This window comes from Bufo gargarizans, chromosome 2, assembly GCF_014858855.1.
Source record: "Bufo gargarizans isolate SCDJY-AF-19 chromosome 2, ASM1485885v1, whole genome shotgun sequence".
NCBI lineage: Eukaryota > Metazoa > Chordata > Amphibia > Anura > Bufonidae > Bufo > Bufo gargarizans.
Genome location: NC_058081.1, coordinates 371,258,289 through 371,271,510, shown reverse-complemented (window position 1 = coordinate 371,271,510; position 13,222 = coordinate 371,258,289). Strand labels below are relative to the sequence as shown.

Below are 13,222 nucleotides of genomic sequence, written 5' to 3'. Positions count from 1 at the left end.
GGATTCACAGCAATTTTTAACATTACTCAATAAAAGCTATATTTTAGGTAGTTGACCTCTGTGATAGATAATTCTTTATACAACTACCAGAAACATATTTTTCCAGTGTTGACTTATTCTTTGCTCTAAGCCGTCAGTATCAGAACAGTGGTGGTCCGACACCTCCACCAATCAGCTGTTTGCTGCGTTACCGCCTCTGGAGGAGTAACAGTGGGCAGAGCAGGAAGCAGAAGGTGCTGTCCACTATGGTCTGGCTTTTCCAGCGTATTCCAACTCTGCTTCTATTCAAGTGGATGGGTCCTTCTGCTTCCGGCTCGGTCCACGGTTACGTCACTGGTGCAGACAGCTGATCAGTGGAGGTGCCAGGTGTTGGACACCCACAGATCTGATATTGATGATCTACCTAGAGGATAGGCCATCAATATCTAAAACGTGAGCAACCCCTTTTAAACATGCAAGTATGCATTATTTTATTGAATATACATCCCTGTAATAGCATTATTGTTTCACAGTTGTCTTCAGAAACAGAGTTCACAGAGCTGAACATATGCTTAAAAAATGAACCTACCTTCAACCCCATTCCCTTGAGATCTTCTATTGCTAAAGGGGGGAAATAGCCAAGCCAATGTTCAGCCTCACAAAATTTGACTATCTCTTCATCTGAAAGGCCTAGGGACTTCATTATCCCCCACTGGTATTTTGATGAGCCACTCTTTGCTGCCGCTTTACTCTATGAAAAAGTAATGTGGAGAATTTTTAGACACAGCAACAATACATCTGTTCCCATTACACAGGTTAGCAATGTTTTCACAAAGGTTTCACGGGAAGAAGGGTTTGCAAAGAGGTTGATGGGGAAGGGGGGTCCTGTTCAGAAATGTGCTGTGGGGCCCAGTCATTTTCTAGTTACGCCACTGGAAATAACTGCAGTCATCATAAAAACATTCTGGAGCATCTTTTCTCCGTTGTGCTGTTCCTCTGTTATACCTCCTAGAAATTTTTAAAACAACAACTATCCCCCATATGACCGGGACCCTCACACCTAATCTACTTACCTGGCTCCCTGTGTCGCTCCTGGTTCCCACACTGCCACTTCCCATGCGTGGATGAAAACATCCGGTGTCGGGGGGAGGGAGTAGCCGATGGCAGACGGTGACAGGGACGAGCCTCCCTAGCATCGCAGGTGAAGCTAGAAAGGCTGCCCTCCCCGACATGGAGAGAAGCATCTGCGGCGGTGCGGGGACTAGGAGCGGTGCAGGGAGTGAGGAGCTGGGTAAGTACATTGTGTGAGGGGCCCGGCACATGGCGGGCATTTTTTTTTGTTTCGGATGACCCCTTTAAGTCTTTTGGTCAGTTGGGGGTGTCTCTATACAATCTGACTGACATTGCCAGCATTGAGTACACAGAGTATGCAGGAACACGCCATTGACAAGGAGGATGACCACACCTAGTTGGAGGAGGAACAGCACAAGGGTTCCAAAACTATATGGTCTAGCAATGGCAAAGCATTTAGTAAAACAGACGGCCTGGGGTCCTCTATAACAATTACCTTTTTCCCTTTAGCTTTGTCCTTGATAACCAGCTCCTCCTCTATCTTAGACGATGGCTCTTCATCCTCTTCCTCATCCTCAGGAAACTGAGGTGGGCAGCCATACAACTCCATTTCTCTCTTCAGCTTATCGGCACATGCCTGACACAAGAAATGATATTACCAAACCATGATCATAGTGAGAGCACAATGTATGTCCGCACATTCTGGCAGGTACTTACTTTGATGGGCATGCCGGTACAGTGCAGTCCAAAGGGGAACAGACATACCTTGCCCTTCAGCCTCTGGAAGCCTACAGAAAACTAAGCACACAAGATATGGACCAGTCAGCTCATCAGGTGCCCACAGCCGCTGCAGGCAGGACACTGGCTTTTTTATTATCACATCATGTATAACAGAACCGATTCTGACATTTATATTCCTCTGTTTTATAGTAGCTTTTAACAATTAAAGGGCATCTGTCAGCAGGTTTGTTCCTATGAAACTGGCTGACCTGTTCCATGTGCACTTGGCAGCTGAAGACATCTGTGTTGGTCCCATGTTCATATGTGCCCGCATTGCTGAGAAGAATGTTTTAATATGTGCAAATAAGCCTCTAGGAGCAACGGGGCATTGCCATTACACCTAGAGGCTCAGCCCTCTCTGCACTTTGACAGTGTCTGGTGTAGGGATCGACCAATATTGATTTTTTTAGGTCCGATACCGATAATTTGTGAACTTTTAGGCCGATAATTTATACCGATATTATGTGAATTTTCATTTTTGAAAAAAAATATAAAAAATTCCTGCTGAAAATGAATGTTAATGTGTATTTTTTTTTTTTTTTTTTGTAAATCTTTCTTTTTCATTTATACTTAATATTTTGGTGGGGGGGTTTTTTGTTTTTGTTTTTTTAACTAACTTTTAGCCCCCTTAGGGACTAGAACCCTTGTCCTAATCACCCTGATAGAGCTTTATCAGGGTGATTAGGACTTCACACTGTCCCTGCTGCTCTGTGCTTTGTGCACACAGCAGCATGGAGCTTACTATGGCAGCCAGGGCTTCAGTAGCGTCCTGGCTGCCATGGTAACCGATCGGAGCCCCAGCATTACACTGCTGGGACTCCGATCGGAGGAGGAGGGAATCCTGTGGCCACTGCCACCAATGATTAATACTGCGGGGGGGGGGGGGGGGGGGGGGCGCACTGCGCTACCAATGTTGTTAGTCAATACTGGGGTGGGGGGGGCGCGGGCGCACTGCGCCACCAATGTTGTTAATACTGGGGTGGGGGGCCGCGGGCACACTGCGCCACCAATGAAAATAAATCTCATTCATTCATATACAGGAGGCGGGAGCTGGCTGCAGAATCACATAGCCGGCTCCCGACCTCTATGAGCGGTAGCTGCGATCCGCGGCACCTGAGGGGTTAACTACCGTAGATCGCAGCTACTGCTCATAGAGGTCGGGAGCCGGCTATGTGATTCAGCAGCCAGCTCACGCCTCCTGTATATGAATGAATGAGAGACTTATCTTCATTGGTGGCGCAGTGGCCATAGCTCCTCCCCTCCTCTTGTTCCCTGTCCTCCCATTGGCTGCAGCAGCAGCACAGGGGGAGGGAGACACTGCTTCCTTCTCCCCTGTGCTGCAGAGGGAACACGGAGAGCGCTGACAGCAGCACGATCTGTGTTCCTGATTTGTTATCGGAATATCGGCTAACCGATAACAGTTAAAATCCTCAATATCGGCCGATAATATCGGTAAAACCGATAATCGGTCGATCCCTAGTCTGGTGTGATGACATATTCATTGCTTGTGCTGTCAAACTGCAGCTGCAGGGAGAACGGAGCCTCTTGGTGTAACGGCAACGCCCCTGTTGCTCCTAGAGCTCATTTGCATATATAAAAACATCATTCTTCTCAGTAATGTGGCCACATATGAACATGGGACCAACACAGATGTCTTCAGCTGCCAAGTGCACATGGAACAGGTCAGCCAGTTTCATAGGTACAAACCTGCTGACAGATGCACTTAAAACAAAACAGCAGGTGGCGCCATACAGATGCATTTTACCGATTATCTCAGTGGCTATACTACATTTTGAATTACATGCAATTAAGAAAGTACTCAGATCTAGGTGCTGGTTTGAAAACTGTAGAATATTTTTTGTGGAACAACCCCTTTAAAGTGGCTGTCCCATGCAAAATAGTCTCTGTTTTTAGATGTAATTAAAAATGTTGCATGGCCACTGCGATAATCAATTTTCATTTCTTCTTTTGCTTATTTCTCCATCTACCTTAGAACCATTGTTGTGGTGGACACGAGTTCCATGCCACCAGCCATATGTATTGTTAGAAGCTGTGGCAGTTACAGGGAGAGAGCTGCAGCAGAAAGGACATGCCTCCTGAGCTTTGATAGGGAGAGAGGTGAAGCAGAAAGGACATGCCTCCTGAGCTTTGATAGGGAGAGAGGTGAAGCAGAAAGGACATGCCTCCTGAGCTTTGATAGGGAGAGAGGTGAAGCAGAAAGGACATGCCTCCTGAGCTTTGATAGGTAGAGAGGTGAAGCAGAAAGGACATGCCTCCTGAGCTTTGATAGGTAGAGAGGTGAAGCAGAAAGGACATGCCTCCTGAGCTTTGATAGGTAGAGAGCTGCAGCAGAAAGGACATGCCTCCTGAGCTTTGATAGGTAGAGAGCTGCAGCAGAAAGGACATGCCTCCTGAGCTTTGATAGGTAGAGAGCTGCAGCAGAAAGGACATGCCTCCTGAGCTTTGATAGGTAGAGAGCTGCAGCAGAAAGGACATGCCTCCTGAGCTTTGATAGGGAGAGAGCTGCAGCAGAAAGAACATGCCTCCTGAGCTTTGATAGGGAGAGAGCTGCAGCAGAAAGGATATGCCTCCTGAGCTTTGATAGGGAGAGAGCTGCAGCAGAAAGGATATGCCTCCTGAGCTTTGATAGGGAGAGAGCTGCAGCAGAAAGGATATGCCTCCTGAGCTTTGATAGGGAGAGAGCTGCAGCAGAAAGGATATGCCTCCTGAGCTTTGATAGGGAGAGAGCTGCAGCAGAAAGAATATGCCTCCTGAGCTTTGATAGGGAGAGAGCTGCAGCAGAAAGGATATGCCTCCTGAGCTTTGATAGGGAGAGAGCTGCAGCAGAAAGGATATGCCTGCTGAGCTTTGATAGGGAGAGAGCTGCAGCAGAAAGGATATGCCTGCTGAGCTTTGATAGGGAGAGAGCTGCAGCAGAAAGGATATGCCTCCTGAGCTTTGATAGGGAGAGAGCTGCAGCAGAAAGGATATGCCTGCTGAGCTTTGATAGGGAGAGAGCTGCAGCAGAAAGGATATGCCTCCTGAGCTTTGATAGGGAGAGAGCTGTAGCAGAAAGGATATGCCTCCTGAGCTTTGATAGGGAGAGAGCTGCAGCAGAAAGGATATGCCTGCTGAGCTTTGATAGGGAGAGAGCTGCAGCAGAAAGGATATGCCTCCTGAGCTTTGATAGGGAGAGAGCTGCAGCAGAAAGGATATGCCTCCTGAGCTTTGATAGGGAGAGAGCTGCAGCAGAAAGGATATGCCTCCTGAGCTTTGATAGGGAGAGAGCTGCAGCAGAAAGGATATGCCTCCTGAGCTTTGATAGGGAGAGAGCTGCAGCAGAAAGAACATGCCTCCTGAGCTTTGATAGGGAGAGAGCTGCAGCAGAAAGGATATGCCTGCTAAGCTTTGATAGGGAGAGAGCTGCAGCAGAAAGGATATGCCTGCTGAGCCTTGATAGGGAGAGAGCTGCAGCAGAAAGGATATGCCTGCTGAGCTTTGATAGGGAGAGCTGCAGCAGAAAGGATATGCTGCAGGAAAGTAAGAAAGCAGGAAAGACAAGCTCCCTAAGCTGGATAGGGAGAGAGCTTCATCAAAAAGGACACACCTCCTGAACAGTAATAGGGAGAGAAAGGACTCACCGCCTGAGCTGCTAGCTTGAAATAAATGAAGCGGAGCAACTAGAGAAATGAATGGGGAGATCTCTAGAACCATGTGAGGTACAGGGCTGGTTCTAGCTTTGTTAGGGTGTACCTGGACACGGGTGCGGGTGAACACACAAGAGATTCATCCGATTTCTGTGCATTTCTGCAGCAAATTCACACCCACATCTGCAATTTTTAACAGTAGTTTTTGGTGTGGATTTGATGCGGTTTTGCCGCAGATCTCACCATTCATTGGAAAACTCAGCAGCTAAAACCGTACACATAATTGGCATGATACACAAGGCAGGTGAATTTCACTGAAAAAAATCCCGCAACGTGTACATGACATTTGTGTAATCGCATACACTTTCGCTGGTACTGTATTAGGCTGCGGTTTTTGCACACCGGAATCCACGCGTATTCCGCAACGTGTGCTGATGTCTTGATGAAATTTTTTTATTTTCTTATACCATAGGTCACAGTGATGGGCAAACTGCAGCTCTCCAGCTGTTGCAGAACTACAACTCCCAGCATGAAAAGACTGCCTACAACTTTCAGCCTACAGCAGGGCATAGTGGGAGTTGTAGTTTTGCAACAGCTGGAGAGCCGCAGTTTGCCTATCACAGCCATGGGATAACCCCTTAAAAAAATAAAATAAATTAAAGCCTCCACACTAAAAAGACTGCAAAGTCGTACAGGAGGCATATCCTAAACATACCGTGTAATACAGTGACGTGCCATCAGGGTAGCCATTGTACAAATGGCTACCCTGATGGCACGTCACTGTATTACACGGTAAGTTTAGTGTAGGGAGGAGCGTCAGGGTTTCTTTATTCATTCCCTCTCCAACCTCAGCATCGGGTCATTAGACAGCAACTAGTAATAACACCGCCATGTCTTACCTCACATTTAGACAGGGAGAACGTGTGGCCCAGGTGAAGACGCCCATTCATGTAGGGGTAAGGAAAGGTCACAAGGTACTTGCCCTGGCTATGACAGAAAGAAGATTATCAGCATATCAGATGACGCTGGATGTGTCTCTCCTGGGACCGCCATGTTATCTGGACACGGGTGGGCGGTGGAAAGGAGAACTGGATTACTTGCTCATAGCAACCAATCAGATTCCACCTTTCATTTGAAATTTCAATGGAAGGTGGAATCTGATTGGTTGCTATGAGCAAGTCAATCAGATTTCCTTTTCAGCAGTTTTGATCAATCTCCCCCAGCGTATATATGTATGCAGAGCGGCACGATAACAATTCTGTAATTACAATACTCTGACATCCTAATAAATGGCCAATTTTAGGTTTTCCTTTGTCTTTAATGAGGATCTGTAGCCACTCCTGACATGTCTGGGTAATCTTTTAGCAGAACTTTAGGTTGTGCTGTCCCCTCTGTTATTCCACCTGCGAATTCATGGATAAACTGGCAACAGTGTGTTATCAACCCCTTGTCCCTGGATGGACAGTGTGAGACTGTGCAGGGTCTCAACCCGACGGGTAACAGTTCACAATCTATTCATGAATGTCTAGTAGGAATAAAGGGGGGAAAGCTGGAGTTATAGAAGCTGGTATATAATTCTTCCCTTGATGTATGACTACTATGTTACTGAGGGGCTTCATTTCCTTTTCCAGCTACTATCCTTCATTACATTCACACATCCACAAAACACGGATCCGTTTGGCTGATCCATTGGACAATGCCTATCCCTGTACGCAAGAATAGGACATGTTCAATCTTTTTTGTGGGGCTATGGAATGGACATACGGATGTGGATAGCACATGGCGTGCTGTCCTCTTTTTTGCGGCCCGACTGAAATGAATGGGTCCTCATCCAATCTGCAAAAAAACGGAACGGACATAGAAACAAAATATATTTGCGTGCATGAGGCGTAAAACATATTGCCCTGTCAGTAAGAAAGTATCAGGGAGGCGGCAGAGGTGTATGCATTCACATGACCGTGGATCAGCAAAAAATAGGGATGAGGTCTGTGTTGCATCCGTTTTTTTGCAGACCCATTGAAGCAATGCCTGTCCTTGTCCACAAAACAGAAGAATAGGACACACTTTGTATTTTTAACGGAGATGCAGAACGGACGGTTGCAGGCAGCACACGGAGTGTTGTCCGCATTTTTTACGGCCCCATTGAAATGAACGGGTCCGCATCTAATCCACAAAAAATGGACTGCGGTGTGAATGGGGCCTTAGACTTACCTGTTCTTAATATCAGAAGCATTGACTTCAAAAACCTTCTGACTCTGCCATTGCGCTTGGATCTCCTTCTCAATCTTCTTCAGGAAGTCAACCTTAGCTGTTCCCTTACGCTCCTTCAGAAGCAACAAGGGGCAGAGGGTTAGCGGACAGGAAAAATGCTAACTATCCAGCACCTCCAAGGGTGGAGAAGACTGCCCAATACCACACAGGACGCCTGGCATCTGCCTCATAGGGCGCTCTATCCCAAATACATGAGCCCTGATTCCAGCAATGTCTGCACCTTTACTGTGTGCGTATTATCCAAGAAGTTCACAGCATACAACACCGAGTACATAGCAGGCAACTCGAGAAGTAACCGTCAGCAGGAGCAACCCTACTAAACTACTGCCTGGTAGTGTGTTTAGTGCATATTGGTTGTGGCGTGGTTTGATTGTTCATGTGCATAAGCCCTTATTCTTTATAAAAATTAGGACCTTAGTGCACCCAGGGCCAGGTCCTAGCCCCTCGGTGCACTAAAGCCCCCATTTGAATAAAGAATAGGATCGCCACAATCAATTTTCACAGGACAGGTATTAGTTTATTCAGCATTTTGCCTGGTGTAATAGGGTTGATCCTGCATAGAGGAAAACACTATATAAAAATATGTCATCTATAAAGCTTTGATCAGTAATGTGAAATCTGAGCCAAAAGCAAGGAGACCCCCGGGATTTCTCATGATGGAGGCTCTGGCATACCTAGTGGACATCAGAAAGGTCAGCCACCTGCATTCCTCTATTACTCCTCCTGGAAATATATGACTAAACTGACAACTTGGTGCTACCTGAACAGGCATGGGGATTCCCTAGACACTTCCACAATGAGTGGAGAACTAGTTATCCCTTTCTTCATATATTTCCAGGAGGAATAACAGGGTAGAGAGGTGCTCCTGCACATGACATATGGCTCACTGACAGCTGCTATGTTCGGGGTACACTTCTGGGTTCAGGTTTCTACAGGTGTACCCCCAATGGACTGATTACGTGGTCGTAGAGGCTAACAGCCTTGTACTGTATGGGGGGCCCCTCCTACCCCACCAGCTCTCCGAGCCCGGGGCCCATTCCCCTGCCCGCACTTAATGCACTGACCGTCATGATGTGACGTTCTCCGCAGCACAGGCCGCTCACACCCGCACGATTCAACTATATCACACACGTTGCCGGCTTCTAAGCGGAAGCCGATCCTTTCCCCGCAAAGCATGCCGGTGACACGTTATACTGCCCTACCTCGTGAGATTTCCCTACCCTCTGACTTCCTGTCGCATGAGCGATGACGTCGGGGGGCGTGTCTCACTTTTCTCCATCTGCGCATGCCCAAAAGGACACTCTAGTGAAAATCTCAAGGCTGACATTAGCAGCACGCCGGGAACCTGCGCATGCGTCTGGGAGCCGAGACGCGCCTGCGCAATGTGATGGTAGGGAAAAATTACGTCCCAGTGCGCAAGCGCCGAGGGTAAGCATGAATATCCATGCCAAAAGCACTTTTAACCCTTTGCAGGAGCTATTCTCATATTGGTTCTTGACTGATTGTCCTCCTATATATAGGTTCTATTATATAGGGGGTCTGTCTGCACAGTATATGGGGGGGTCTGTCTGCACAGTATATGGGGGGGTCTGTCTGCACAGTATATGGGGGGGTCTGTCTGCACAGTATATTTGGGGGGCTGTCTGCACAGTATATTTGGGGGGCTGTCTGCACAGTATATTTGGGGGGCTGTCTGCACAGTATATTTGGGGGGCTGTCTGCACAGTATATTTGGGAGTCTGTCTGCGCAGTATATAGGGGGCTGTCTGCACATTAAATGGGGGGGCTGTCTGCACAGTATATGGGGGGCTGTGTGCGCAGTATATGGGGGGGCTGTGTGCGCAGTATATGGGGGGGGCTGTGTGCGCAGTATATGGGGGGGGCTGTGTGCGCAGTATATGGGGGGGCTGTCTGCGCAGTATATGGGGGGGCTGTGTGCGCAGTATATGGGGGGGCTGTCTGCGCAGTGTATGGGGGGGCTGTCTGCGCAGTGTATTGGGGGGCTGTCTGCGCAGTGTATTGGGGGGCTGTCGCACAGTATATGGGGGGGGCTGTCGCACAGTATATGGGGGGGCTGTCTGCGCAGTATATGGGGGGGGCTGTCTGCGCATTAAATGGGGGGCTGTCTGCGCAGTATATGGGGGGGGCTGTGTGCGCAGTATATGGGGGGCTGTCTGTGCAGTATATGGGGGGGTGTCTGCTCATTATATAGGGAGGTCTGTGCAGTATATGGGGGGGCTGTCTGTGCAGTATATGGGGGGGCTGTCTGCGCATTATATGGGGGGGCTGTCTGCGCAGTATATGGGGGGGCTGTCTGCGCAGTATATGGGGGGGCTGTCTGCGCAGTATATTGGGGGGGCTGTCTGTGCGGTACGGTATATTGGGGGATGTATGTGCAGCATATTTGGGGGGGGCAGTGTATTATATTTGTGGCCTGTGTGTTAGATGTGTACAACCCTATTTTAACAAAAATAAAATAAAAAATTCCCTATATCTCCTATGCCATGGCATGTTTTTTGCTACGAAACTGCAGTCATCTCGTCACTTGGAGAAGGATGAGAAGCGGCCCCCATCCAGAAGGACACACCTGCCACCAAATCCGTCTCTCACTGGATTCTGTAATCCCCGTCTGCTGTGTATGTGTGCACCGTCCGTCTGCTGTGTATGTGTGTGCACCGTCCGTCTGCTGCACTGCGTCTGTTCTGCCATTTGCTCTAACTATTTTAATAAAAAAAATTTGTGTCACAACTCTGACCAGCATGTTCTCCTATGGAACACAAAGTACCTGAAGTGGTAAGAAGAAGCCCATGTGTGAGGCCCGCGCCCTGGCGGGAGCATTGAAGGGGCATCTGACAGGTGACGAGCTGCTCCTGTGTACTGTGATCACCGCGAGTTCAGAGGTCGGCACCCATAGGCCGTCCACATGCTGTGAATTACATCTTCCATCATGCTGGTAAAGTATTATGGGAGGTGTAGTCCAAAACATCTGGAATACCAAATGCGTATGAATGAAAAGCATGGTGTGTGACTGGTCAGTAACAAGGGTTGAAGCCTTGACGTGGCGTTACTGCTCACATGTGTATCCATGTGCCAATTCAACCAATGTGAGTGACTGTAATTAATACTGATTAGGTAACTATAAATACTGTGACAATGGAGAATTAAACGACTGTATCTCCTACACACCGCTTACACTGTGACCGTATCTCCTACACACTGCTTACACCGTGACCGTATCTCCTACACACCGCTTACACTGTGACCGTATCTCCTACACACCGCTTACACTGTGACCGTATCTCCTACACACTGCTTACACCGTGACCGTATCTCCTACACACCGCTTACACCGTGACCGTATCTCCTACACACCGCTTACACTGTGACCGTATCTCCTACACACCGCTTACACTGTGACCGTATCTCCTACACACCGCTTACACTGTGACCGTATCTCCTGCACACTGCTTACACCGTGACCGTATCTCCTACACACTGCTTACACCGTGACCGTATCTCCTACACACCGCTTACACTGTGACCGTATCTCCTACACACCGCTTACACCGTGACCGTATCTCCTACACACTGCTTACACCGTGACCGTATCTCCTACAAACTGCTTACACCGTGACCGTATCTCCTACACACCGCTTACACTGTGACCGTATCTCCTACACACTGCTTACACCGTGACCGTATCTCCTACACACCGCTTACACTGTGACCGTATCTCCTACACACCGCTTACACTGTGACCGTATCTCCTACACACTGCTTACACCGTGACCGTATCACCTACACACCGCTTACACTGTGACCGTATCTCCTACACACTGCTTACACCGTGACCGTATCTCCTACACACTGCTTACACTGTGACCGTATCTCCTACACACTGCTTACACTGTGACCGTATCTCCTACACACCGCTTACACTGTGACCGTATCTCCTACACACTGCTTACACTGTGACCGTATCTCCTACACACTGCTTACACCGTGACCGTATCTCCTACACACTGCTTACACTGTGACCGTATCTCCTACACACCGCTTACACCGTGACCGTATCTCACCTTTTGGACTCTTGTACACGACTATATGCACTAAAACATGTATAGTGTTAGTTAACGGGCCATATTGATCGTGCGTACAGGAGCACATGGCATCTTGATGTTGTTCATGTTGTGCCTCACAATGGGCTATTGTCCCGCATTCATATGATCTATTCTCTATTCGTGCTAAACAATAGCCCCACCTGAAGCTCGACTTGCGCAGCATCATTGTAATCTAGGATTGTGTGTACTCCTGTTGGCATGATCAATGCCAGTGCGGGACATATGGCCCTCTTGTAGGGAATACAGTCGTGTGAAAGAGGCCTTAAAATGAGTTTTCTCATCTCAGACAATAGGGGCATATCGCTTGGATATGCCCCCATTGTCTTATAGCTGCTGTTCCCCGCACCTATATTGAGAACTGGTCCCCGAAATTGGAGTATGGCGCAATGCGCATGCTCTGCCGCCCTCCATTCTTCTCTATGTTAGAGTTGTGGATTAGCAAACAGTGGTCGACGGACCCCATTAAATCTGGTGTCCTCCAGCCACAGCGCTACCTGCTCCGTTCTTAATATAGGTGCGTGTCCCATCGGTGGTACCCACACCTATCAGACAATGGTTGCATATTCAAGTGATATGCCACCATTGATTGGGATACCCCTTTAACAGCAGTTAGTCCCTTGTGTGTCCATTGTGGTAATCACACTAGTTATGTCATAGTGTCATAGGGAAATCATTAATCAAACTGTTAAATTACAATTTATTAAGGAATTCCTGATGATGCTGATGGACCGTGACTCCCACAAGGGCTCATATGAAAAGGGGCAAGATTGAACAACGAACAAGCCTTTGCTGTTCATGTGCCAATCATAGGGTCTACGATCAATAAAGAGCCAAAAGATCGCTCATTACTGATTGTATTGTTCATGGTTCACCTTTGGCAATAATGTCGTTTAGGGAAAAAAAAAATACCAAGGGCTTTTCAATAAACGTACAGTAGTGACCCTATGGTAGTTGTAATGTCACCACAGCGGTAGTGCCAAAGGGTACTGTTACCCTGTACCGGCCAATGAAAACACAAATACATCGAAGTTAACTATACATTTTTTTATTTTTGTATAAATTACAATATATCCATAAAAAAAAAATATATATATATACATACTATACAAAAAATAATTTTTTTTAGTGGAGTAGGACTGTCGTGTAGGTGGTTTGAGGTTGGCAATGGTAGCCCCCCTGTCCTCTTTATTCTCTGAGCTAAAAATACAGTCCACAGGAAAGGATGCAGGTTGAAATTGTGGGTTGTATAAGGGTCTGAAGAGGAGGAGGGTACCCGAGCATGTGAAGAGGTGGTGGGGAAAATAGTGGGACGGAGAAGTAGAATAAGAGACAGAAGGGAACACATGCCCGGGG

General features: G+C 47.7%; 1 protein-coding gene across 3 annotated transcripts in view; it reads right to left on the bottom strand.

The window, feature by feature from the left end:
* LARS1 (leucyl-tRNA synthetase 1) overlaps window positions 1-8,985 on the bottom strand; it is an 81,484-nt gene extending 72,499 nt beyond the window's left edge. For 2 of the 3 annotated variants that reach the window (XM_044280746.1, XM_044280748.1), the window contains exons 1-6: window positions 8,813-8,950; window positions 7,689-7,801; window positions 6,377-6,464; window positions 1,768-1,848; window positions 1,547-1,687; window positions 569-730 (exon numbers count right to left, since the gene is read on the bottom strand). In XM_044280746.1, coding sequence (XP_044136681.1) covers window positions 569-730; window positions 1,547-1,687; window positions 1,768-1,848; window positions 6,377-6,464; window positions 7,689-7,801; window positions 8,813-8,818 — 591 coding nt within the window. In that variant the 5' untranslated portion in view covers window positions 8,819-8,950. Of the gene's footprint in view, window positions 1-568; window positions 731-1,546; window positions 1,688-1,767; window positions 1,849-6,376; window positions 6,465-7,688; window positions 7,802-8,812 lie in introns of all 3 variants that reach the window. The other variant, XM_044280747.1, reaches the window with a different exon arrangement.
* Window positions 8,986-13,222: the final 4,237 nt, after the last annotated feature.